Source organism: Podarcis tiliguerta (assembly GCF_965153285.1).
Source record: "Podarcis tiliguerta genome assembly, chromosome: 14".
NCBI lineage: Eukaryota > Metazoa > Chordata > Lepidosauria > Squamata > Lacertidae > Podarcis > Podarcis tiliguerta.
Window position 1 is genome coordinate 8706805 of NC_139547.1, and position 22555 is coordinate 8729359.

Here is a 22555-nt window from a genome sequence, read left to right on the forward strand (position 1 = left end):
CCAATAAAGCGAAATGAGCGCCGCAGCCCCAGAGGGGTCCCTTTACCTTTACCTTATACGAGTCCTGGCTCCTCCAAAGAATCCTGGAAACTATATTTTATTAAAGGGGGTTGTCCATTGTTAAGGGGCCACCACTGAGAAAGCCTCTCTTGTGCATCCCAGGGAAACATCTAGATCTTAATGGTGGGCTCCCAAGAAGGACCCCTGAGCTAGATCTTTGTATATGGGAAAAATTATTTGACCAAAGATGACTGTTTAGATAAGTTACACCCATGCTGTTCAGGCTTTGAACAAAAGGGGGTAGGTATCTAATCTTTCCTTCTCTCTCCCTGCTCCTGTTGCTTGCAGCTCTTCAGCCTTGCCAAGTGATGCCTGTTACTGCCGACCAAATGGCATATGATGGAGGCATGAGCAGGGCATGGCTCATATAAACCCCAGTGTCATCACACATCCTCTGCATGGGAATACATGCGGCCTGGATGACTCAGTTTCTTCAAGCGTGGTGCTGATAACACCAAGGCTATAGAAAACTCAAACTTTTATTTGGCTGGAAAGTAGCCTATTCCACAAGTGTTCTGCCCATCACTCTGCCCACTTCTGCCTCTGGCCCCACTGATCACCAGCATGTGGTTCCTGGAAGTTTCTCCATGAAGGAATGTGGCTCTTGGGCTGGAAAAATCTTGAGTGGCGATGGTGGTTTCCTGACAGAAGGAGGAAACTGGCGGTGCAATTCATTTCCTACTCAGACATTAAAGATTCAACAGCATCTGTCAGGAAAGGGAAGGTCAATTGTGAATCTGGGCTCTTAGTAATAATGTTCAGGAACATCTGGGCCAATGCCAACCCTCCCAGAAGAATATTCTACAAACAAGCCAGCTATGTCAGCACCGCAAATTCCCCTCAGGCTACAGCAGCATATTTATTGATGCCGGATTCATTCCTCCACGACGACTGATTTCCATAGTTTCCTCCATCCCCAAGGTACAATCTTCAAATTCAATTCGACGACCCAAAACACACACCTGGTTGCAATATTTCTTCAGTGCACAACTGGGTGGTTTCCATCCTGAGAAGCGTCAACGCACTACAAATGTGATGCTTTCAAAGCTGGGATAAAATCACAGGCAGAGACTAACCTCTCGAGACCGTGGCCTACAAATAACGCACAGTTGTGAGGGCCCCGTTCACATCCACCCAGGGCAGCATGGGACCCTGTTCCCTGTGATGCAATCCTAAACCCTTGCTGAAACCCCACCCACTCTATTTCCATCTTTCAGGTTGCATGTGCCATTGGTCATCAGGGCAAAAAGGTCGGTGGAAGCTGGAGTCCAATAGTGTGTGAATGGCCATAGGTTCCTCATACCTGTCTGACACAGCAACAAATTTCTCCTACATAGCAATGCTTCAATCCTTTCCCTTAACCTCCACCCAAGAAAAACCCTTGAATGCAGAGTCAAATAAAGAGCAAAGTTTCCTTGCATGCTGGAAAACCCATGCTCAGCTGTTGCGTGTATGCATGCATGCATTCATGTATAATCCTGAGGGCTTCATTTTGCCCTTCTATCACGGACTGGCAAAACATAAGGACGTGTTTCAGTTGCTCTGTCTAGTTCTTTGGGGGTGTTCACTGTTATCCCTGAAGACAGAGTTTTGACTGAAGCTGTTTGGTCGAGGTGCTTCGAGAGTGGGGGGTGGGGAAACACTGAGAAGCTAACAAAATAAAAGTGGGCGGTTTTTAGGACCCTGCATACCAGACACTCGCAAAAGAGTCCTGAAACTTCCCAGCATTTTTTCAGAGCCTGTTGCTTATTCATTCAGACCAGAAGCAAAGACATTCAGCCAAGAGTAAGCAGGATCAACTGGTGTCCCCTGCGATGGGCAAAGCAGCAACGTGAAGACGACGACCGAGAGCAAGAAATAGACAAGGAACAAAACTTTCCAGGCTCTCCTGAGTTCTCAAGAGACTCGTTCATCTTCCTCTCTCCCTTTCTCTTTCTCCTCCAACAAGCTCAACATGAAGCTTGCGGGAGACCCCTGGAGCAGCTTCAAACAAACAGGGAATGGACAGAGTTGAGACCGATTCACCTAAAGAAGAAGAGAAGGCAGCGGAGAAAGAGGACAAGCTGTTGCCACAGGCCCTCCAGGCTGCTCTTCCACGACTTCCTCCCATCAAAAACACCCACCAAGGTCATTGATCCCTTTCATCACCATGGCACCTCTCAGCTTCTGGGACCTGTGGGCTTTGATGGGCTTTGGGGCTGTCCTGCTGGTCCGGGGGCAACATCCACAAGGCAGCAACGTAGACGCCGGTCGATGGAGGCAGATGATCCAGTGGGAGAACAACGGCAGAGTTTACAGCCTCCTGAACTCAGGCTCCGAGTATGTCCCGGCCAGCCACACAAGGGCAGACAGCAGTGCAAGGGTTATGCTGGCTGACGCTGCCGCCAGCCAAGGCAGCCGAAGGGTCCCGGGGAACACCCGGCGGCAGGCTCCCACTTTGCCAGTCCGGGCAGGATCCGATACCATCCGGGGCCAGACACGGCATCCGTTTGGCTTTGGACAGGTCCCTGACAACTGGCGGGATGGGGCCACCGGGGACGGTCACTCCAACTCTCCACGTCCCTGGTCGCCCACCTATCGGCAGCGTCAGGTGGGCTCCTCTTCTTCCTCCTTTGCACATTCCTCGTTTGGACAGCTCTACCCGCAGGCCTCTTACCCCCAGCCACAGCCGCCGTTTGCCAACCAATATGAGGCCTACGACCCGCAGGTCCCCCGTGCGTACGACGAGAGCTACACCTACTACCGCACCACGGGAGCCGGAGGGGGTGCTGTCGCCGCAGCGGCAGCCAGCGCTGGGGTCGTCTACCCTTTCCAGCCCAGGGTGAGATACGAGGAACATGCTGAGGAGCAGAACCCCTACAGAGCCCAAGGATACTACCCGGCGCAGGAAAGACCCTATGTCCCTGTGCCCCAACAGCTACAGCCCTCGGACGGCTTAGACCGAAGGTACTCGCACAGCCTCTACCATGACACTGGGACTAGCTATGACCAAAGTGTCCAGGACCCTTATGCCCAGAACCAGCAGTCTGCGGGGCAAGGGGTGCCTGTGGCAGACAACTTGCACATCAACTCGGGGTCCCCCGTGAGTGCTGGGACCAGGTATGGGAACGAGCCGTGGGCAGGGCAGTACCCTCCCTTTGGAGAGGCGCCCGCAGAACCCTACGTCCCTCCCCGCAACGTGGAACCTCAGCCACCTTTCCGGCCCTTAGACCCCCATGGGGTGCCTAGGCCAGAGCCCTACCTTCCCATCCGGAACGCTGAGCCTCCCCAACAGATTCCAGACAACCAAGGTGTTAACCAGGCCCGGGTCAGCGTGGGCAGCATCTACCGGCCCAATCAGAATGGACGGGGTGAGTCACGGACCCCAATGATTGGTGGGAGGGGTGCTGGGGAGGAGAGGAAGCAGTGGGTTGTGGGGTGATTCCTTTGTGTAGACCTCTAGGGATGAGGTCCAAGAAAGAACCTTCAGCACCTTGTCTTAGCTTGAATCCCTCCTACTCTTCTTAAGGAGACCAGCTAGAAAATCCCGTATCTTCTGGTAAAGCTGCATGAGCAATGAGCTGCAAAGCTACTTGAGCTGCATATAGCTATAGGGTCTAAGAGAAGAGGTTCTACTTCAAACTGGGGCATATTTGTGCCATAGCTTCCTGAAAATGTGAAACAGTTGTGTTGGTGTGGAGGGCCTTCCCCTGTGGAGGCTGTGCCATTGCCATTATCTTACTCATTTGTTGGTGGCTCCTGCCAAGTTAACCTAATCGGCTAATGGCATTGTTTCTGGAAATCTCTTTAGATGACACCAAGTTGGGCAAAAACAGGGATGGGAAACTGATGGACCTCTGGATATTGTTGGACTACAAGTTCCATCACCTGTGACAACCAGCTGTGCTGGCTGGGGTAAATGGGAATTGGAGTCCAACAACACCTGGTTCTCTATTCCTGGGCAAAAGCAACTGATAGCTAATTCCTAATAATTTGTATGGGATTTGCATAGGGGAGAGTTCCACCTAGAACAGGCATCCCCAAACTTGGCCCTCCAGATGTTTTGGGACTACAACTCCCATCATCTCTAGCTAACAGGACCAGTGGTCAGGGATGATGGGAATTGTAGTCCCAAAACATCTGGAGGGCCGAGGTTGGGGTTGCCCTAGAACATCTGCAGACACTGGGGAAATGCAGGGACAATTTGGGCAACCAGAATATTATGGTTAAGACTAAGGGAAAGCAAACATGTCTTCCAGATGTTTAGGCAACTCCCATCAGTCTCAACTATCATTGTCAACAATCACAGATGATGGGAGTTTTAATCTACAAAATTTGTAGGGCATATTGGCTACCCCTGGTTCATAGGATCAGAAACAAGCCGCAAGTGAAAGCACACTTTTCCTACTCCCTTCATTTCAGATGTGTGACTTCCCTTGCAGTTTCCTGTTTCGCATTAGCTGCAGTTTTCAGTTTCCAACATCCAAACCGAGAAAACACATTTGCTATTGCTAGGATTGCTGTCTATTTCTTTCATAACAATTTCTACTTGCGTGGTGGTTATTATTTTTAAAGAAACCCTCAAAATGGTTTACAAAGAGAATAAGACAATAACACGATCAGTATACCGTATATCAGTATATAAAATTATCAGCAACTACCGTATTTTTCGCTTTATAAGACGCACCAGACCACAAGACGCACCTAGTTTTTGGAAGAGGAAAACAAGGGGGAAAAAATATTCTGAATCTCAGAAGCCAGAACAGCAAGAGGGATCGCTGTGCAGTGAAAGCAGCAATCCCTCTTGCTGTTCTGGCTTCTGGGATAGCTGTGCAGCCTGCATTCGCTCCATAAGACGCACACACATTTCCCCTTACTTTTTAGGAGGGAAAAAGTGAGTCTTATAGAGCAAAAAATACGGTATTTAAAACATTTAAAAATGGCAATAAAATAAAAACAGATTAAAGCATGCATAGGCATTCCACATGCCTGGGTAGACTTGTCTGAACAAAAATGTTTTTAGCAGGTGCTGAAAGGCACATAGCAAAGACGCCTGTCTGATGTTGTGGGGAATGTGCCAGAAATTCAACAGGCATAGCTTTCCCCTGTACTAGATATAGGGAGAGGGGCGGAGAAGCTGCCATTGTTAATCTTGCCCTGCCTGCCATGCAACTGGCTGGACAGGGTTAGGGAACCTCAGGTCTGGGGGACCAAATGAGGCGAACTGAGCTTCTCTGTTTGGCCATGGGATGCTCCCCAGGCCACACATCCACACACCTGAGCCACACACCTGAGCCACATCCATCACTTGCCCTGCTTTGCACCTTGCGTGAGCATTTCTGCCTGGCTGGAGCATCTCCTTGAAACTTCAGCCATGCTACTTGTTTGCCCAGATGGAGGGTAGAGAGGGGTGGGTGAGTGTGAAGAAACTGGCCCACCCTACAAAGGTAAGATTTGCCTGGATTGCTCTGTCCACTTTTGCCTCGGACTAGAGATGAGAGAGAAATCAGATTCAGTTCACATTTAAAGCCAATTTATCAAATTGGTGCTTTCGAGACCTGAAGCACAGCCCTCTTTCAAAATCAGCAGCGCTCCGCATTTTGCGATGCGGTTCTGCAACCCAACATTTACAAAAATGCATACTCTATCAGGGTGGAAATGTGGATAAAATTAATATATCAGGGAGAGTCACAGACAAAAGACATTGCATTACATTCCTCAGAATGCAAGCAAAAAATGTGTTCACTGGGGGAAAGCAGTACAAAAAGATGGGAGAATTTTCAGGAGGATTTACAGAAGTTGTTGCAGAAATCTGGAGAAGTGCAGACTGGAAAAATGAGAAACAGAGAGAGAGCCAAAACGGAATGATCCTTCCATTCCTAGTCTCCACCTACAACTGATATGTGACCCCCCCCCCCAATAAAAGAGTTGCCCAGAAGGGAAGGTGACCCTCAGGTTTAAAAAGCTTCTCCAACTGACTTGTGAAAAACAAAGGAGGCTAAGACCCTTAGCACTATCACACACACACACACACACACACACACACACACACACACAATCCACCCTTCTCCCTTTCCTGGCCACAAAGAAGGCAGTTTCTACACGAGCTGTAGAGGAAAATGAGGGGGAAATGGGGCTCATCACCCTGGGAAAATAGCCCATCTAGGAAAAGGAAAACGCTGATCCTAAAACTCTGCTGCCTTGTGGCTATACTCATCCCATCTTTGGGAGAAGAAAAGATTAAGGACTAAACCCAACACAAATTCAGAGTGGAGTCCCTAAGCAGTGGCAGAGCTTCATGTTCTGGTACGGGGGGGGGAGGCAGAGAGCAGGTGGGGGCGGGGCTGGCACGCATCCTGGGGACATGGCACGCCACCCACAGGGGCTTGGTGCGCATCCTGGGGGCGTGGCATGCCGCCTGCGGGTTGTGGCGCCTAGCACGGGGGGAGGGGCAGCCACAATGGCTCTCCACCAGGATCACGCTGCGGGGGGCAGTACGCTCCCCCTGCAGTCCTCTTCCTCCCCCAGTGTCCCTAAGGCAGTTGGACGGCAACTTGTATCCCTCCTTTTGGCAACTCCTGCAGCCCAGCTAGTTGTCAAATGTCTTGCTCTGCTTTTCTTTGGACCACATCTGCCTATTGTTGGAGTCAATATGTCCCTGAATGCCTGTTGCCAGCATGGGCATAGCCAGGATTTGGGGGGGGGCAGAACCGATGTGATTGGTCAGTTAGTTTAGTATTTCTATGGTTTTACTTGATTTTGAGGGTGGGCAGCTGCCGCCCCCTTGGCTACGCTCATGATTGCCAGGAGTCATAAATGGGGAGCGTGCTTTTATCAGTGGCGTAGCGTGGGGGTGCAAGGGGGGCCGGGCGCACCGGGCGCAACATCTGGGGGTTAGGGTTAGGGGGCACAAATCCACAGGTTAGGGGGCGCAAATTACTTGCCTTGCCCCGGGTGCTGACAACCCACGATACGCCACTGGCTTTTATGCTCAGGTTTTGCTTGCAGACTTCCCATAGGCTTTTGGTTTGCCACTGTGAGAACAGGACGCTTGTCCGGATGGGTCCAGCAGGGCTTTTCTTGTGTCCTGAACTTATGGAGCTTTCTTAGCTCTGCAAAGCCAGCACCAATTACTTTTTCTACAGGGGAATGTGCAAAGAACATGTGCCTACAGCCTGAGGCTGTGTCTGAAGATCTGTGGGTTGTGGTAGTGATCGGCCCTTCACCATCTTGCATGCGGTCTATTCATTTCCTCTGCAATAACTCCATCCTCTGCTTCTTTAAAAGCCAAGAGGGTGATGTTTCCTTGGTTTGTTAAAGATATAGTAGGAAACCAGGGTTGTCCTACAGTGTATTATTATCAGTTGGAAGCACAGTAGCTGCAGCTTGCAAAATGTCAGGCATTGCATGATGACTTACACCACAAGTGTATATAGCTTATTCAAAAGTGAGGCCCACTACGTTCCATGGGACTTACTCCCGGGGAAGTGTGCATAGAAGACTATTTTGCAGCTTACATGCATTTGCCCAAAGATGGAAAACCTGTAGTCTGGGAACATCTGGAGGGCCACAGGTTCCTCATCCCTGCATTTACCTATGTACCCAGTCAAATTCACCCTTATCTGGAAGAAATCCCATGGGATTCAATGGGGCTTACATCCCAGTAGACATGTAGATAATTGCACCATTAAAAGGTAAAGGGACCCCTGACCATTAGGTCCAGTCGTGACCGAATCTGGTGTTGCGGCGCTCATCTCGCTTTACTGGCCGAGGGAGTCGGTGTACAGCTTCCGGGTTATGTGGCCAGCATGACTAAGCCGCTTCTGGCGAACCAGAGCAGTGCACGGAAATGCCGTTTACCTTCCCGCCAGAGCGGTACCTATTTATCTACTTGCACTTTGACATGCTTTCGAACTGCTAGGTGGGCAGGAGCAGGGACCGAGCAATGGGAGCTCATTCCGTTGCAGGGATTCGAACTGCCGACCTTCTGATCAGCAAGTCCTAGGCTCTGTGGTTTAACCCACAGCACCACCCGCGTCCCTTTATTGCACCCTTATCCGCCACCAATGCTTGAGAACAGAGCTGGACTTTGGACACTGACAGCTATAGCTAACAAAATTGAACCAGTACCTTGGAAGGCCCCAGGTTTACCAGAAGAGGCTTGTTACGTCTGAACCCAAGAGAATTCCTTTCACGGTGCAACAAGACCATGCCAGAACTGTGCTTGAGTAATGGCAGGGCCAGCTTTTGGCTCTCTTTTTCTCTCCCAAGGCCTGGTGCCTCCTGATTAGATAACCCCTAGCACCGGAGTCACAAACTGTCTCTCAGACTGGTGGGAAATCCCAGCGGTCCATGAGGATGCCAAGCTCCGAGCATGTTCCTGAGATTAGACCTCCTCCTCGGAGTGCACTCCACGTTTCGTGCAAGCAAGAGTGAACAAAAGGCTAATTTCATTAGCTTGACCTCATCTGATTTGGGCCTGGCTCCAAGAGCTCTAGAGGCTAAAGGGAGCCATGAGTGTGAATATTCTTGTCAGCTTTCTCTGACATATGTTAGCTTCTCTAAAATAAAAACAAACTCCTACTTTACTCCCCTTCGTTCCGCTGGTACTGCCCTTTGCACTCTCCTCCCTATATTAGCTCACACCAGTTAGGGATGATGCAAACCTTTCTCTTCAATCAAGCCCTGAGGAGAATTCAGCTGTTCAGCAGAATTCAGATTACAGGATGTGAAGCCAGGTCTGTCTTCAATGAGTCGCACTCCTGAATGCCCCTGGATTTTATTTATTTATTATCAATTAACTGAGTACGGTGGTACCTTGGTTTACGAACTTAAGCTGTTCCGGAAGTCCGTTCTTAAACCAAAGTGTTCTTAAACCAAGGTGTGCTTTCCCATAGCAGCGGGGGACCCAATTTACAAATGGAGCACACCCAACAGGAAGCGAAACATGTTCTGCTTCCAAGACAAAGTTCACAAACCAAAACACCTACTGCCGGGTTTGCAGCGTTCTTAATCCAAGTTGTTCATAAACTGGTTGCCCAGAAAAGTATAATTTATTCAATAATTACAGAGAGAGGCTATAGAACCCAGCCTCCTGGATAACGGTGCTGTCCCGAGTGAATCTCCACCCCCGTCTCTCCCACTTCCTCATTTGTCACTTCTACGGGCGCTGCTATGTGCCCTCTGTCTTTGAGGTCTTTGCTCTCCTACTTTCAAGGCTCGCCAGGCTCTGGGAGAGGGTGGATCTGGAATGCTTTCTCAAGGCACCGTGTCCATCAGCTGCTGCTCTGCTTATGTCCCATCCTCCTCCTTCTCTCCCATTATTTCCCATCTTTTCCATCATCTGCCTCTGAGCTGCGACCTCTGCAACTCCTGTTGTAAATCTAAACTGTCTTCCTCTTCCTCCTTCCTGGAGAGATCAGGCTGGAGAGGCAGTCTCCACCATTCCTCCTATGCCCAGTCCCTGACTAATAATAATAATAATAGTAATAATAGTAATAATTTATATCCCTCCCATCTGGCTGGGCTTCCCCAGGGACACGGGTGGCGCTGTGGGTAAAACCTCAGTGCCTAGGATTTGCCGATCGCATGGTCGGCAGTTCGAATCCCCGTGGCGGAGTGAGCTCCCATCGTTCGGTCCCAGCTCCTGCCCACCTAGCAGTTCGAAAGCACCCTTAAGTGCAAGTAGATAAATAGGTACCGCTTTATAGCGGGAAGGTAAACGGCGTTTCCGTGGGCTGCTCTGGTGCCGGTTCGCCAGATGCAGCTTGTCACGCTGGCCACGTGACCCGGAAGTGTCTGTGGACAGCGCTGGCTCCCCGCCTCTAGAGTGAGATGAGCGCACAACCCTAGAGTCTGTCAAGACTGGCCCGTACGGGCAGGGGTACCTTTACCTTTACCTTTTTATACCCCTCCCATCTGGCTGGGCTTCCCCAGATGTACATCAAAGGCAGGCTGAGGTTGATGGGGCAGGGCCCTGTGTGCAGTGGTGGGTCAGCCTGGGTGGGTCATTAGGGGTGTGGAACCTACAGCCCTCAGCCTAGTTTCTGGCAGCCTGAATTTTAAGCACTCCAGAGAGGCAAGGAGGCAAATACAGTGGTACCTCGGGTTACAGACGCTTCAGGTTACAGACGCTTCAGGTTACAGACTCGGCTAACCCAGAAATAGTACCTCGGGTTAAGAACTTTGCTTCAGGATGAGAACAGAAATTGTGCCGCCGCCGCGGGAGGCCCCATTAGCTAAAGTGGTACCTCAGGTTATGAACAGTTTCAGGTTAAGAACGGACCTCCGGAACAAATTAAGTTCTTAACCCGAGGTACAACTGTAGGAGGGAGAGGGCTTTACAATCCAGCAACGTTGCAAACCCTGCCCATTTTTTACTCTGGCACCACCCACTGCCAGCATGCAGTCTTCAATATAAGACAGAGAGCGGGGTGGGGGGGTGAGCAGTGCTGGACAGGGGTGGGGGGAGAAATAAAGTTTCCCCACCCCCTGTTCATCGTGTGCCAGGTCGTATCAAAACAAGCCTGGACGTCTTGCCAAAGAGTTTAGGAACCATGGAGAAAGCAAACAAACAAACAATGGAACTTTTGAGGCTATGAAAAGGAAAGATGATTAAATGCAACCTTACAAAGCAATAGGGGAAATCTTCACATCTTGAAAGGCTTATACGGGAGACAGCAAACAGGAAGCAAGACCAGGACACAATTGTTTCTCCCAGACAGGGACGGAACAGCAGCAGGAAACTCCTGACTCTACCCAGAAACAACTAGGTCTAGGGCCACCTAGTGGCTAAGCTATATAACAACAGTATCCACACGCTGCTCCTTTCATTTGCAATGTTCCTTCATTCAAACCTTGAAAGCATAGGAAGTTCAAACCAGCCAGGACATACATTTGATATTTCTTCCACACTCTCTTGCACGTTGGTAACATTCAATAGCCCGAGAGTCAAAAACATTCATTCAGTGTTTTGCCATGAGAAGCATCATTTTATTTGTTTAATAGGATTTTTTAATATTAAAAAAATTGAAAGCATTTTTTAAAAGAATCTCCTCACAAAGTAGCAAACATAGCATGCAGCAGCAAACCAAATTAAAATCTTCAAATGTCTAAACATCAACACAGAGGAAAAAACCAACAATCTGGCCAGCACAATTAAAAGCACAATATGGACAGCGCTACCTATCAGTAGCCTGCTTAAAATCACTTCATAAAAGTGTAAACGTGTTGACTGGTACCCATTAAGACTGGTAGAGAAGAAGACAGGGAGCCCACCAGTTGGTGGCGCCAGAGCCGATGACAGGCAGAGACAACTAATTCTAATTTGGTCCATATCCTCCTTCCTACTGAGATCTAGGAGGCCATCACTGAGACCAAAGAGGAGGAAATTAACAGGCAGGGCAACTCCTGGACAGGCTGTAAGTAAGAAGGCAGGCAGGTAGGGCCTGGCTGAGGGCAAACTGAAGTTGCTGAAGCAGTATCCCATTTTTTCCTAATGAACCAGCCTCTACTTCATGACAGACGAAAAACTGTAGATGACAGCTGAGGAAGGAAGCTGTACAGAACAGAGATTGCATGGAGAATGTCTACACATGTCCCAAATGTGTGGATGTAGACTGTATATAGGTAGATGAGCTTAACAACATGTGGAAAAATTATTATTATTATTATTATTATTATTATTATTATTATTATACCCCACCCATCTAGCTGGGTTTCCCCAGAAACTCTGGGCAGCTTACAGCACATATAAAACATAGGAAAACATTAAAAACGTCACAATACAGAGCTGCCTTCAGATGTCTTCTAAAATTCAGATAGTCGTTTATTTCCTTGACATCTGAAGGGCGGGTGCCACTACCAAGAAGGCCCTCTGCCTGTTTCCCTGTAACTTTGCTTCTCACAGTGGGGGAACAGTCAGAAGACCCTCAGAGGAGAATCTCAGTGTCCGGGCAGAATGATTGGGGTGGAGACGCTCCTTCAGGTATACTGGGCAGAGGCCAAAATGGGCTTGATGCTTATCTATCCCTCCATGCATTACTTCAAACAAATTCCTAACAACATATTAAAACCAGCACCATTATGGCAATTCAGCTCTCAGAACTAATCTACAGATCAGAGTTGCTGTTGCTGCTTTTTGTTTGTTTTTTGTCCTTCTACTGTGGTTGCATTTTTCTTTAAACTTTTTCTCTTCCTTGTGTCCATTAACTGGCCACTGAGAAGCTGAGCTCTCGCAAGGAGCTCTGAATTGACATAGCAGGTTAGCTCTTGCAAAGCTGATCTTCTGTAAGCCTGCCGGAACAGCTTCCTCGGAAAAACAAAAAGAGCAACACCACAGAGCCACAAGGACAGTGGATCAGATCGAGAGCGACCTAAAACCTAGACCAGGCCCTGCAGTGGTAACCTACCATTTTAAAAGAAAACACTTGCCTTCTATATTCAAGCCTGACCCAATGACCAACAGAGGCATTCTGCTTAAAGCTGCCTGCCTTCTCCTCTGCAGCCTCCACATGTCTCTGATTAGATTTATTTTCATTTTATTTCCGTATATGTACGAGGGTCACTTAGCAACAGCTTGGCTTTGCATATTTGTCTTGGATTCCCACCGGGATTTTGATTCACCGCGTGGGCGTTGGGGTGATTTTTGTGTGTTCCCCCACCCCTCTTTTCCCCATTTGCAAGTTGGTCTGAATCTCAGACCCTGGGATTCTGGCGGCAAGATAACCAGGTCTCTACATTCCTTCCCTGCTCCCCATATGCTCACTTAAAGTGGATGGCGATTCCTTGGGTTTCTGCTGAGAGGTAACACCAAGGTCCTGACCCAGGGTGCCCCGAAAAATTCCTTGACAGTTTTCGCAGGAGGGAGAGAGGGAATCTGCGTCTCTTGGACGCTTTTCCATCTGAGTAATTCGTTTCTGGCTTATCGGAAATTCCCCGGGCAGTTCCAATTACCAAACTTCTTCTCCTATAAACAATATTTGCAAAGCACTGCTAACACAGAAGAGCTGTCCATTCCACTTAAGAAGGGGCTGGGCTTAACATGCCCAGATGTTCCCAGGCTGTATAGGAACCCAACAGTGCCCAAGCCTCATTAAGTGAGACCAGAGAAACTGGCTTTTAGGGCCCTCTTCCCACAAAAAGCCTCCCCTGTCTTGAAAGGCAAAGAGTATCAGAAACTGCCTTATAAAGATGCACACACACCATAAATTTAAAGCCCATCTAAAGCACATGCATTCCGCTAGAGAATCCCAGGGAGAGCAGTTTATCTCTCACAGAGCTACAGTTCCCGGCACCCTTGTTGTTGTTTAGTCGTTTAGTCGTGTCCGACTCTTCGTGACCCCCTGGACCAGAGCACGCCAGGCACTCCTGTCTTCCACTGCCTCCCACAGTTTGGTCAGACTAATGCTGGTAGCTTCAAGAACACTGTCCAACCATCTCGTCCTCTGTCGTCCCCTTCTCCTTGTGCCCTCCATCTTTCCCAGCATCAGGGTCTTTTCCAGGGAGTCTTCTCTTCTCATGAGGTGGCCAAAGTATTGGAGCCTCAGCTTCAGGATCTGTCCTTCCAGTGAGCACTCAGGGCTGATTTCCTTCAGAATGGATGCGTTTGATCTTCTTGCAGTCCATGGGACTCTCAAGAGTCTCCTCCAGCACCATAATTCAAAAGCATCAATTCTTCGGCGATCAGCCTTCTTTATGGTCTAGCTCTCGCTTCCATCCCGGCACCCTTAGCAAACAACAATCCCCAGGGCTTTGGGGGGAAAGTCATGTGCTTTGAACATATGGTGTGGGCACAGGCAGAGTCTGACAACTGGTCCGTGTAGCATAGTAAGATTTATTCCAATGCAAATCACCCTGTGCAAGTAAGCCTAATTAATCTAAATTAGCCTAATTTCCAGGGGGGGGGGGGAATCTACACATCCTTCCCTCCCACCCCCAAAACCCACATCACTGGTCTTCCTTCTTCCAGATCCACCGACTCCAGTCCATTCCTACCTGCTCCCAGTTTCCCATTTCCCCCCAAAATCAACAGTCGACATTAGAGGAAGCCCCCTGGTTCAATGGCAGAGTATCTGATTTGCAGGCAGAAGGCCCCAGGTTCCATTCCTGGCAGGTAGGGCTGGGAAAGAGCCTTTCCTGAAAGCCCAGACAATACAATGGACCAATGGTCTATGCATAAGGCATCTTCTTGTGTTCCTGTGTGGCAACTGCCCATGCTCAGTCTTTGTTAGGCTGCCTTTGCAGGTTGCAGGACACAAGCTCCAGAAATAGCTTGCCACATTCCAGAGCCGTGCACGCTCTATCAGCTCTATCAACAGATACAAGTTTATTTCTGCGTTGATCAGAACAAAGAAAAACATGACTGCCTGCTTCAGTGTTCCAGCTCCGAGAGAGAGAGAGAAATGAAAGCAAAGACACAACATAAACATCCTGTGAAACAGGAAATACGCAGGCTGTGACACAAACATCCTGCTCCCTTTTAAGGTGGAACGGAAATATCCTAACATATAAGGCATCTTCTTGTGTTCCTGTGTGGCAACTGCCCATGCTCAGTCTTTGTTAGGCTGCCTTTACAGGTTCCCCCAAAAGCAGTACTCCTGAAAACCTTTGGGAACCCCCAACCGATGGGCATGGTTGGTGCTGTTTTTCACTGTTTGGCACATCGTTTTAACTGAGTACCCTCTGGGCTTTTAAATTAGCAGAAGAGAGGCTATGTCAGTGTACCATACAGTAGGTGGAATACAGCCTATAGCAGGGTGAAATAGCAAGCCGGGGCATCTTGTTGGATCCTTCATTGAAGACCAGGGTTGTTATATAAGCACATTTTCACCTGTAACGCGTTGGGGGTCCTGGTTGATTGCTACCAAGCTGTCATAGCAAAACCAGGAACTGATGGCTCCAATACCAATCCAGGAAGAATGCAGGGCATTCAGATGTCATGCATGCTGCACAGGAATCCAGCTTTCTCCTGCCTTCTGTTTCCAACCAGTTATCACAGGAATGGGAAACCAGAACTCTGGCCCACTGGTTATGCCTTGGTCCCTGAATGGTTTCTCAAAAGTTTTGAAACATCTAGCTCAGCACTGGGACATGGGTGGTGCAGTGGTCTAAACCACTGAGCCTCTTGGGCCTGCCGATCAGAAGGTTGGAGGTTCAAATCCCTGCGATGGGGTGAACTCCCTTTGCTCAGTCCCAGCTCCTGCCAACCTAGCAGTTTGAAAGCATGCCAGTGCAAGTAGATAAATAGGTACCACTACGGCGGGAAGATAAATGGCGTTTCCATGCACTCTGGCTTCCGTCATGGTGTTCCGTTGCAACAGAAGCGGTTTAGTCCTGCTGGCCACATGGCCCAGAAAGCTGTCTGTGGACAAACGCCGGCTCCCTCAGCCTGAAAGCAAGATGAGCGCCACAACCCCATAGTCGCCTTTGACTGGACTGAACCGTCCAGGGGTCCTTTATCTTTTTGTTTACCTTTTGTCTACACTGACTGGCAGTAGCTCTCTAGGAGAAATAGGAATGCTCTTCCACATCCACTCCTTTATAAATACCATATTTTTTGCTCTATAAGACTCACTTTTTCCCTCCTAAAAAGTAAGGGGAAATATGTGTGCGTCTTATGGAGTGAATGCAGGCTGCACAGCTATCACAGAAGCCAGAACAGCAAGAGGGGTTGCTGCTTTCATTGTGCAGCGATCCCTCTTGCTGTTCTGGCTTCTGAGATTCAGAATTTTTTTTTCTTGTTTTCCTCCTCCAAAAACCAGGTGCGTCTTGTGGTCTGGTGCGTCTTATAGAGCGAAAAATACGGTATACAGTGGTACCCCGCAAGACGAATGCCTCGGAAGATGAAAAACCCGCTAGACGAAAGGGTTTTTCGTTTTCTGAGGTGCTTCGCAAGACGGATTTTTCTAAGGGCTTGCTTCGCTAGACGAAACAGCCCTGCCTCTCCTGTCATGGCGACGGTCACTGCACGCACGCACGCACGCTTCCCCGCTCCTCCGGCTCCCTCCCACCTTCCTGCTGATGGCTCCTCCGGCTCCCTCCCACCTTCCGGCCGACCTTCCGACCTTCCGGCTGCCTTGCGCTGCTGCCCACCGCCCTCGCGCGCTCCCCTCAGGAGCCGTTGCCGCCAGCAGCCAGCGTTGCAGCCGGAGTCGCGCTCCTGAGCCCCGCCGCCCTCCAGCAGCCGCGTCGCGCGGTGTCCACAAGGCGCGGGTGAGTCCAAGGACCGGCTGCGGCAGCTGCCCTGCTTCTCCCCACCCCTCCCCGCCATGGTGCTTCGCAAGACAAAAAAACTTGCTCTATGTAAAACTCACAGAACAAATTAATTTCGTCTTGCGAGGCACCACTTTATGTTGCTTGTAGTCTGACACCAACCATTTGTTCTGCAGGTGAATATGGGCACTGTACCCCATCACGTGCAGCCCACTGTTGCATGTGAAGATCTGCAGGGTGGGGCACCAATCCAGGGATGGGCAACCTTTGCATCGCCCAAGTTGTTGCTGGACTCATCAGCCTTGACCATTGGCTGTGTTGACTGGGCTTGATGCAAGCTGGAGTCCAGCAACATCTGGAGAGCCATAGCTTCCTCATCCCTGAGTTATTACAAATAAGGGGAGTGTGTGTATATGTATGCATGATGACAAATCTCTCCCCACCCCCACCCTCTTAATGCATGTATTAAATCACTGAGTCATAAAGATCCCTTCTCCTTAAACACTGACAATCAGCTCAAGGAATTGGGGGGCGGCAAGTCTCACGTTTCACTTTTTAAGAAGGGAATAGCTCAGTTAAAGAAACCGTTTCCCTTCCCCTCCACAACACCTCCCCCCCCCCATCTTCTCTTAATGTGAGAATCCCTAGGGGATTACATCAGCAGAAATGACTAAGCATCGAGGCAGGAAACGAGAGCCAATGTGGTGATGTGATTCCTCTGGGGAGAACAGCCCATGAAACAAGAAAGCATTGTTCTTTTTCACTCTCAGTAAAAATCAAAAAAATGAAAAATGAAATCAGGGGCCAATGGTGCTCCCATTAAAATCTGGATCAGAGGAGAGCAGGCTTTCCCCTTGAACAGTCAGCATTCGTTTTCAAGCAGAAACTCCATGGCCCATTAGCGGGTTTCACATTTTACACAGCAAGAGTGCATCAAGAGAGGACTTTGGGGCAAAAGCCTGGGAGCCCCGCCCCCCACCACAATGAGCTGTTGAGGGGTGGGGGACAACCACAACAGAGCTGGCTTGGCCCACACATGGTCATCTTAAGAGGTAGGTGTTGGGGACAAGATCATTATGACCAGAGTTTAAGGTCGTGTGCACATTGCTGCTTACCCTGACTCCAGCATGCTCCCACTGCTAGGGGCAAGTGGTGTTAGCCACAATCTATAGGTATTCCATAGGTTTTTGAGAAATATTCCTGTTTGATGCACTTTCCTACAAACCAGCTTCCATCTGATTTGAAAGCAGAAGCTGCCGTTAAGTTGAGGTGTGTAATTTCAGGCAGCCATTGCGAATGCTCATATGACAGCTTCAGGGAATGGGGAAACACATCAGGGAATGGGCAACAGAATGTGACTTGAAACACTGCAAAGCAAAACCTCACAAACCACTGGTATGAACATAGCCTAGAGTCACCACTGGGATGTCTTCACACTGATGGCAAAAACTGCAGGACCCTCCGTTGTGCACCTCTGAAGGCATTTCCAGGTGACATGCTCATCAAGCATTCAACCTAAGGTTAAATGATGTTGTCTATTTAACGAACATTCACTTCGATTTGTTTGCGGGGCAGTCAGATGACATGTCAAAGCAAGTGTTATCCCACGCATTCCAGCGGATTTTCCCCATCACTTTCCTTACAGCAAAAAGCCCAATGCTTTTGAGGGAGTAGGAGAGAGAAATTCCCCCCCCCCCCAAGAGCATCCAATCAGCTTCAGTTGCATGGCCTCAGTGGCGTAGTGTGGGGGGTGCAGGGGGGGCCAGCCGCACCGGGCGCAACATCTGGGGGGGGCGCGCTCGCACTCGCAGCTCTCTACTCCTACCTAGCTCACTCACTCTCTCTCACTGCAGTGCTGGCTGTGCGAATCCGATCCGAGCCGCCGGGTCGCCGCCCACTGTGGAGGGGAGGGTGCCAGGCGTGCGGTGCGGTGCGGAGAGAGAGAGAGGGACTATCTGGGGGAGGGACAGTGCAGCGGGTGGGGGGCGCAAATTACTTGCCTTGCCCCGGGTGCTGACAACCCATGCTACGCCACTGCATGGCCTGAATTCATTTGCTTGAAAATAGCCATGGTCTGGAAGCACCCAATATCAGTAAATCTCCTATGAATATAGGGCTGGGCCTTACAGGGGGCAAAATCACCACAGATGCTCTGGTTGGGGCCAGCCTAGCGAAATGAAAACACTTGATTTAATCAACTCCAGAAGAACAGCCAAGTGGTCTTGGACAAGGTACGTTTTTTATTTGCCAACACACACAAAATAAACTAAAACAGGGTCAGGCTTAGACAGGCAGGCTCTTTAGCTAAAAATGAAAGCTGTCTTCTGCTTTGAAAATTTTTATAAGTCCATCTTTGGCTGGTTGGTCTTGTACAGGGGTAGGCAACCTAAGGCCCATGGGCACAAGCGGCCCACAGGGGTCATTTAACCAGCCCAAGAGCTGTCCCCCGAACCAAGCCGCCCGCTCGGCGAGTCCCCGAGTGCTGCACTAAACTGGCACAGTGTAGCATGGGGACTCGCTTCCGTGGCGCTAGAATTCGCGACTGCGCAGACGCAGATGCCGGAAATCGTGCGCACGTGCGCTCATGCACACGCAGGATCCGGCCCATGGAGGGATCTCCTCTGGAGTGAACTGGCCCAGGCGAGGTAAACCTTTCTGATCCCTGCTCTTGCACCTACATCACAACAGCTAATAATAATAATAATAATAATAATAATAATAATAATAATAATTTATTATTTGTACCCCGCCCATCTGGCTGGGTTTCCCCAGCCACTCTGGGCGGCTTCCACAAAGACCAAAAATACACTAAAATGTCACACATTAAAAACTTCCCTGAAGTTGTCTTCTGAATGTCAGGTAGTTGTTTATCTCTTTGACATCTGATGGGAGGGCGTTCCACAGGGTGGGCGCCACTACCGAGAAGGCCCTCTGCCTGGTTCCCTGTAACTTGGCCTCTCGCAGTGAGGGAACCGCCAGAAGGCCCTCGGCGCTGGACCTCAGCATCCGGGCAGAACGATGGGGGTGGAGACGCTCCTTCAGGTATACTGGGCCGAGGCCGTTTAGGGCTTTAAAGGTCAACACCAACACTTTGAATTGTGCTCGGAAAGCTAACTAACTCACTCCTGCCTCTCTCGACAGGCCTCCCTGACCTTGTTCCTGACCCAAACTATGTCCAAGCTTCCACTTACGTCCAAAGGGCTCATCTCTACTCCCTGCGTTGCGCTGCTGAAGAGAAATGTCTTGCAAGGTAATGTCCCTTCCTTCGGAACAGTCCTGTCATGGCTGCCTTTATTCCGCAACCCCCCACTCCTGAAACAACTTTCTGCTGTGTGGTTCATCTGTCTGATTGTTCATAATCAGATCTGCCATTTTAGGTTGCCGCTGGAAACATCCCTGCGGTGCCTGTTTGAGCTCATTGGGGGGGGGCCTTCCCGAATGGGCCCACTTTTTCACCACTAATGTAGGAACACAGGAAACCATCTCATACCGAGTCAGACATCCCTCTGGCTCAATATAGCCTAGGCTATGACTGGGACGTGGGTGGCACTGTGGGTTAAACCACAGAGCCTAGGACTTGCCGATCAGAAGGTCAGCGGTTCGAATCCCCGCAACGGGGTGAGCTCCCGTTGCTCCGTCCCAGCTCCTGCCAACCTAGCAGTTCGAAAGCACGTCAAAGTGCAAGTAGATAAATAGGTACCGCTCCGGTGGGAAGGTAAACGGCGTTTCCGTGCGCTGCTCTGGTTCGCCAGAAGCGGCTTAGTCATGCTGGCCACATGACCTGGAAGCTGTAAGCCAGCTCCCTCGGCCAATAAAGCGAGATGGCACCGCAACCCCAGAGTCGGCCACGACTGGACCTAATGGTCAGGGGTCCCTTTACCTTTATCTATCTGGCAGTGGCTCTCCATGATTTCAGGCCCTACTTGGAAAAGTCAGTTCCTTACATCCATACCTAACTTTGTTCTCCGTTTCTGGGCACAGGTCTGGGCTTTCCAGATCTATGTTGGACAACTTCTTTTTTTCTTCTTCTTTTCTTTTATTTTGCCCCGCTGCAAAAACCCACTCTTTACAGCTAAAACGGAGCAAACGGCAATACGTAGAAAACCCAAATGCTGTTTGCTCTGATTCAGGGGTAAAGAGTGGGTTTTCCTGGGGAAAGCAGTGCGGGGGGGGCACTCAAAGTGCTCAGACATGGACTAGGAAAGCACAGAGCTGCCCCTGGAAAGTGTGGGGCAAAACGTAAGTGTGGATAAACCCTAAATGCAGACAGGTCTTAAAACCTAACTGCCTCTAGGCTCTAAGGTAGTGTTAGGATAAATGTGATGATACCTTTAAGGACATTTTCACTATCTAGTTTAGGAGGTAGACCCAAGCAGGACGCAGAAGGAGAAAGTACTGTATTTTTCGCTCTATAAGACGCACCAGACCACAAGACGCACCTAGTTTTTGGAGGAGAAAAACAAGGAAAAAAATATTCTGAATCTCAGAAGCCAGAACAGAAAGAGGGATCGCTGTGCAGTGAAAGCAGCAATCCCTCTTGCTGTTCTGGCTTCTGTGATAGCTGCGCAGCCTGCATTCGCTCCATAAGACGCACACACATTTCCCCTTACTTTTTAGGAGGGAAAAAGCGAGTCTTATAGAGCAAAAAATACGGTAGCTTAGGGAGAAAAGATGTGTTCTACATGGTTCTTTCATCAGACTATTTCATACTCAACTCCTCATTAAACAGAGTATATTACAGATAGCAACCAACTGACTAGGATCTCTTCTTCTCTCGACACCTGCCCTTGTTTCATCTGGCAGATGTTTGGGGAAATACTATATTGATGAGGCAATGTTTCACGACAGCAATATCATGACTTGCGGACCACAGACTAGCAAACCAGCAATTAGTTTTTAATGTTTCTCTGGGTCTTTTCGATCGCCAGTCCAAGGCGACTAACCGTCCAGAGGATCACTGAAAAGAAACGAGAAGAGCATTTTCATGGAAGATGCCTTCATGCACAGGTACTGCCAATAAGGTCTGTGCTGTGTGCATAAGTATGGGGAGTTTGCTCCACAGCTGCAGAAGCTGGCACCGAGCTTGAATGACCTTGGTGAAGGGGCCAAGCTCAGTGGTAGAACATCTGCCTTGCTTGCAGAAGAATCATAGAATAGAATCATAGAATCATAGAGTTGGAAGAGACCACAAGGGCCATCGAGTCCAACCCCCTGCCAAGCAGGAAACAACATCAGAGCACTCCTGACATATGGTTGTCAAGCCTCTGCTTAAAGACCTCCAAAGAAGGAGACTCCACCACACTCCTTGGCAGCAAATTCCACTGTCGAACAGCTCTTACTGTCAGGAAGTTCTTCCTAATGTTTAGGTGGAATCTTCTTTCTTGTAGTTTGGATCCATTGCTCCGTGTCCGCTTCTCTGGAGCAGCAGAAAACAACCTTTCTCCCTCCTCTATGTGACATCCTTTTATATATTTGAACATGGCTATCATATCACCCCTTAACCTCCTCTTCTCCAGGCTAAACATGCTCAGCTCCCTTAGCCGTTCCTCATAAGGCATCATTTCCAGGCCTTTGACCATTTTGGTTGCCGTCCTCTGGACACGTTCCAGTTTGTCAGTGTCCTTCTTGAACTGTGGTGCCCTGATACAATCCCTGGTATCTCCAGGCAGGTCTTGAAGGAAACCCAGCCTGAAACCCAGGAGACCCACTGCCCATCTGTATATAAAATACTGAGCTATATAGACCAAGGGTCTGACTTAGTATAAAACAGCTGTCTTTGTTCCTAAGCCAGCCTGGGATCTGGGTGTTCAATTTATTCAACAGCATGTCTCCAGCATTTGTGGTTACAGAGAAATTTCGAAACATCTTCGTGTTGTTGTTTTCTCATTTCCTCAATTCCCTCTCTATTACCCTTTCCTTTCCAAAAAGGTATTATATGAATCAATTATTCCTTATGGTCATCGACCAATAAAATTAAACGCACATTTAAAATCATACAACTAGATATAACAATTAAAAGTTTAATATAGATAAATATGCATTTTTTAAAAGAAGACAACAAAATATATCTCCTAATCTGCACTGCAGAATCTTCTTCTTCTTCTTCCAACATCTCTTAATGATATGGAAGAAACATCCCTTAGGTAAAACAATACCAAAACCACAGATCTTCCCAATTCTTAACAGTGGGAGAATCAACCTCTTTCTTCATTCAATATACAAGTTATAATGCAAAAGGAAGTGATATCACTATTAACACCAATTTCAAATTATTTTAACTTGAATCGTAGAAGATTCCAAGCAC

The 22555-nt window shown here is 49.0% G+C and overlaps 1 protein-coding gene across 2 annotated transcripts in view; it reads left to right on the forward strand.

Annotated features, from left to right (window-relative positions):
- Positions 1 to 1712: 1712 nt before the first annotated feature.
- Positions 1713 to 22555, forward strand: part of LOXL1 (lysyl oxidase like 1) — a 30673-nt gene continuing 9830 nt past the window's right edge. Inside the window, exons 1-2 of one of the 2 annotated variants that reach the window (XM_083413085.1) lie at positions 1713 to 3410; positions 19393 to 19501. In XM_083413085.1, coding sequence (XP_083269211.1) covers positions 2210 to 3410; positions 19393 to 19501 — 1310 coding nt within the window. In that variant the 5' untranslated portion in view covers positions 1713 to 2209. The remainder of the gene's footprint in view (positions 3411 to 19392; positions 19502 to 22555) is intronic. The other variant, XM_083413084.1, reaches the window with a different exon arrangement.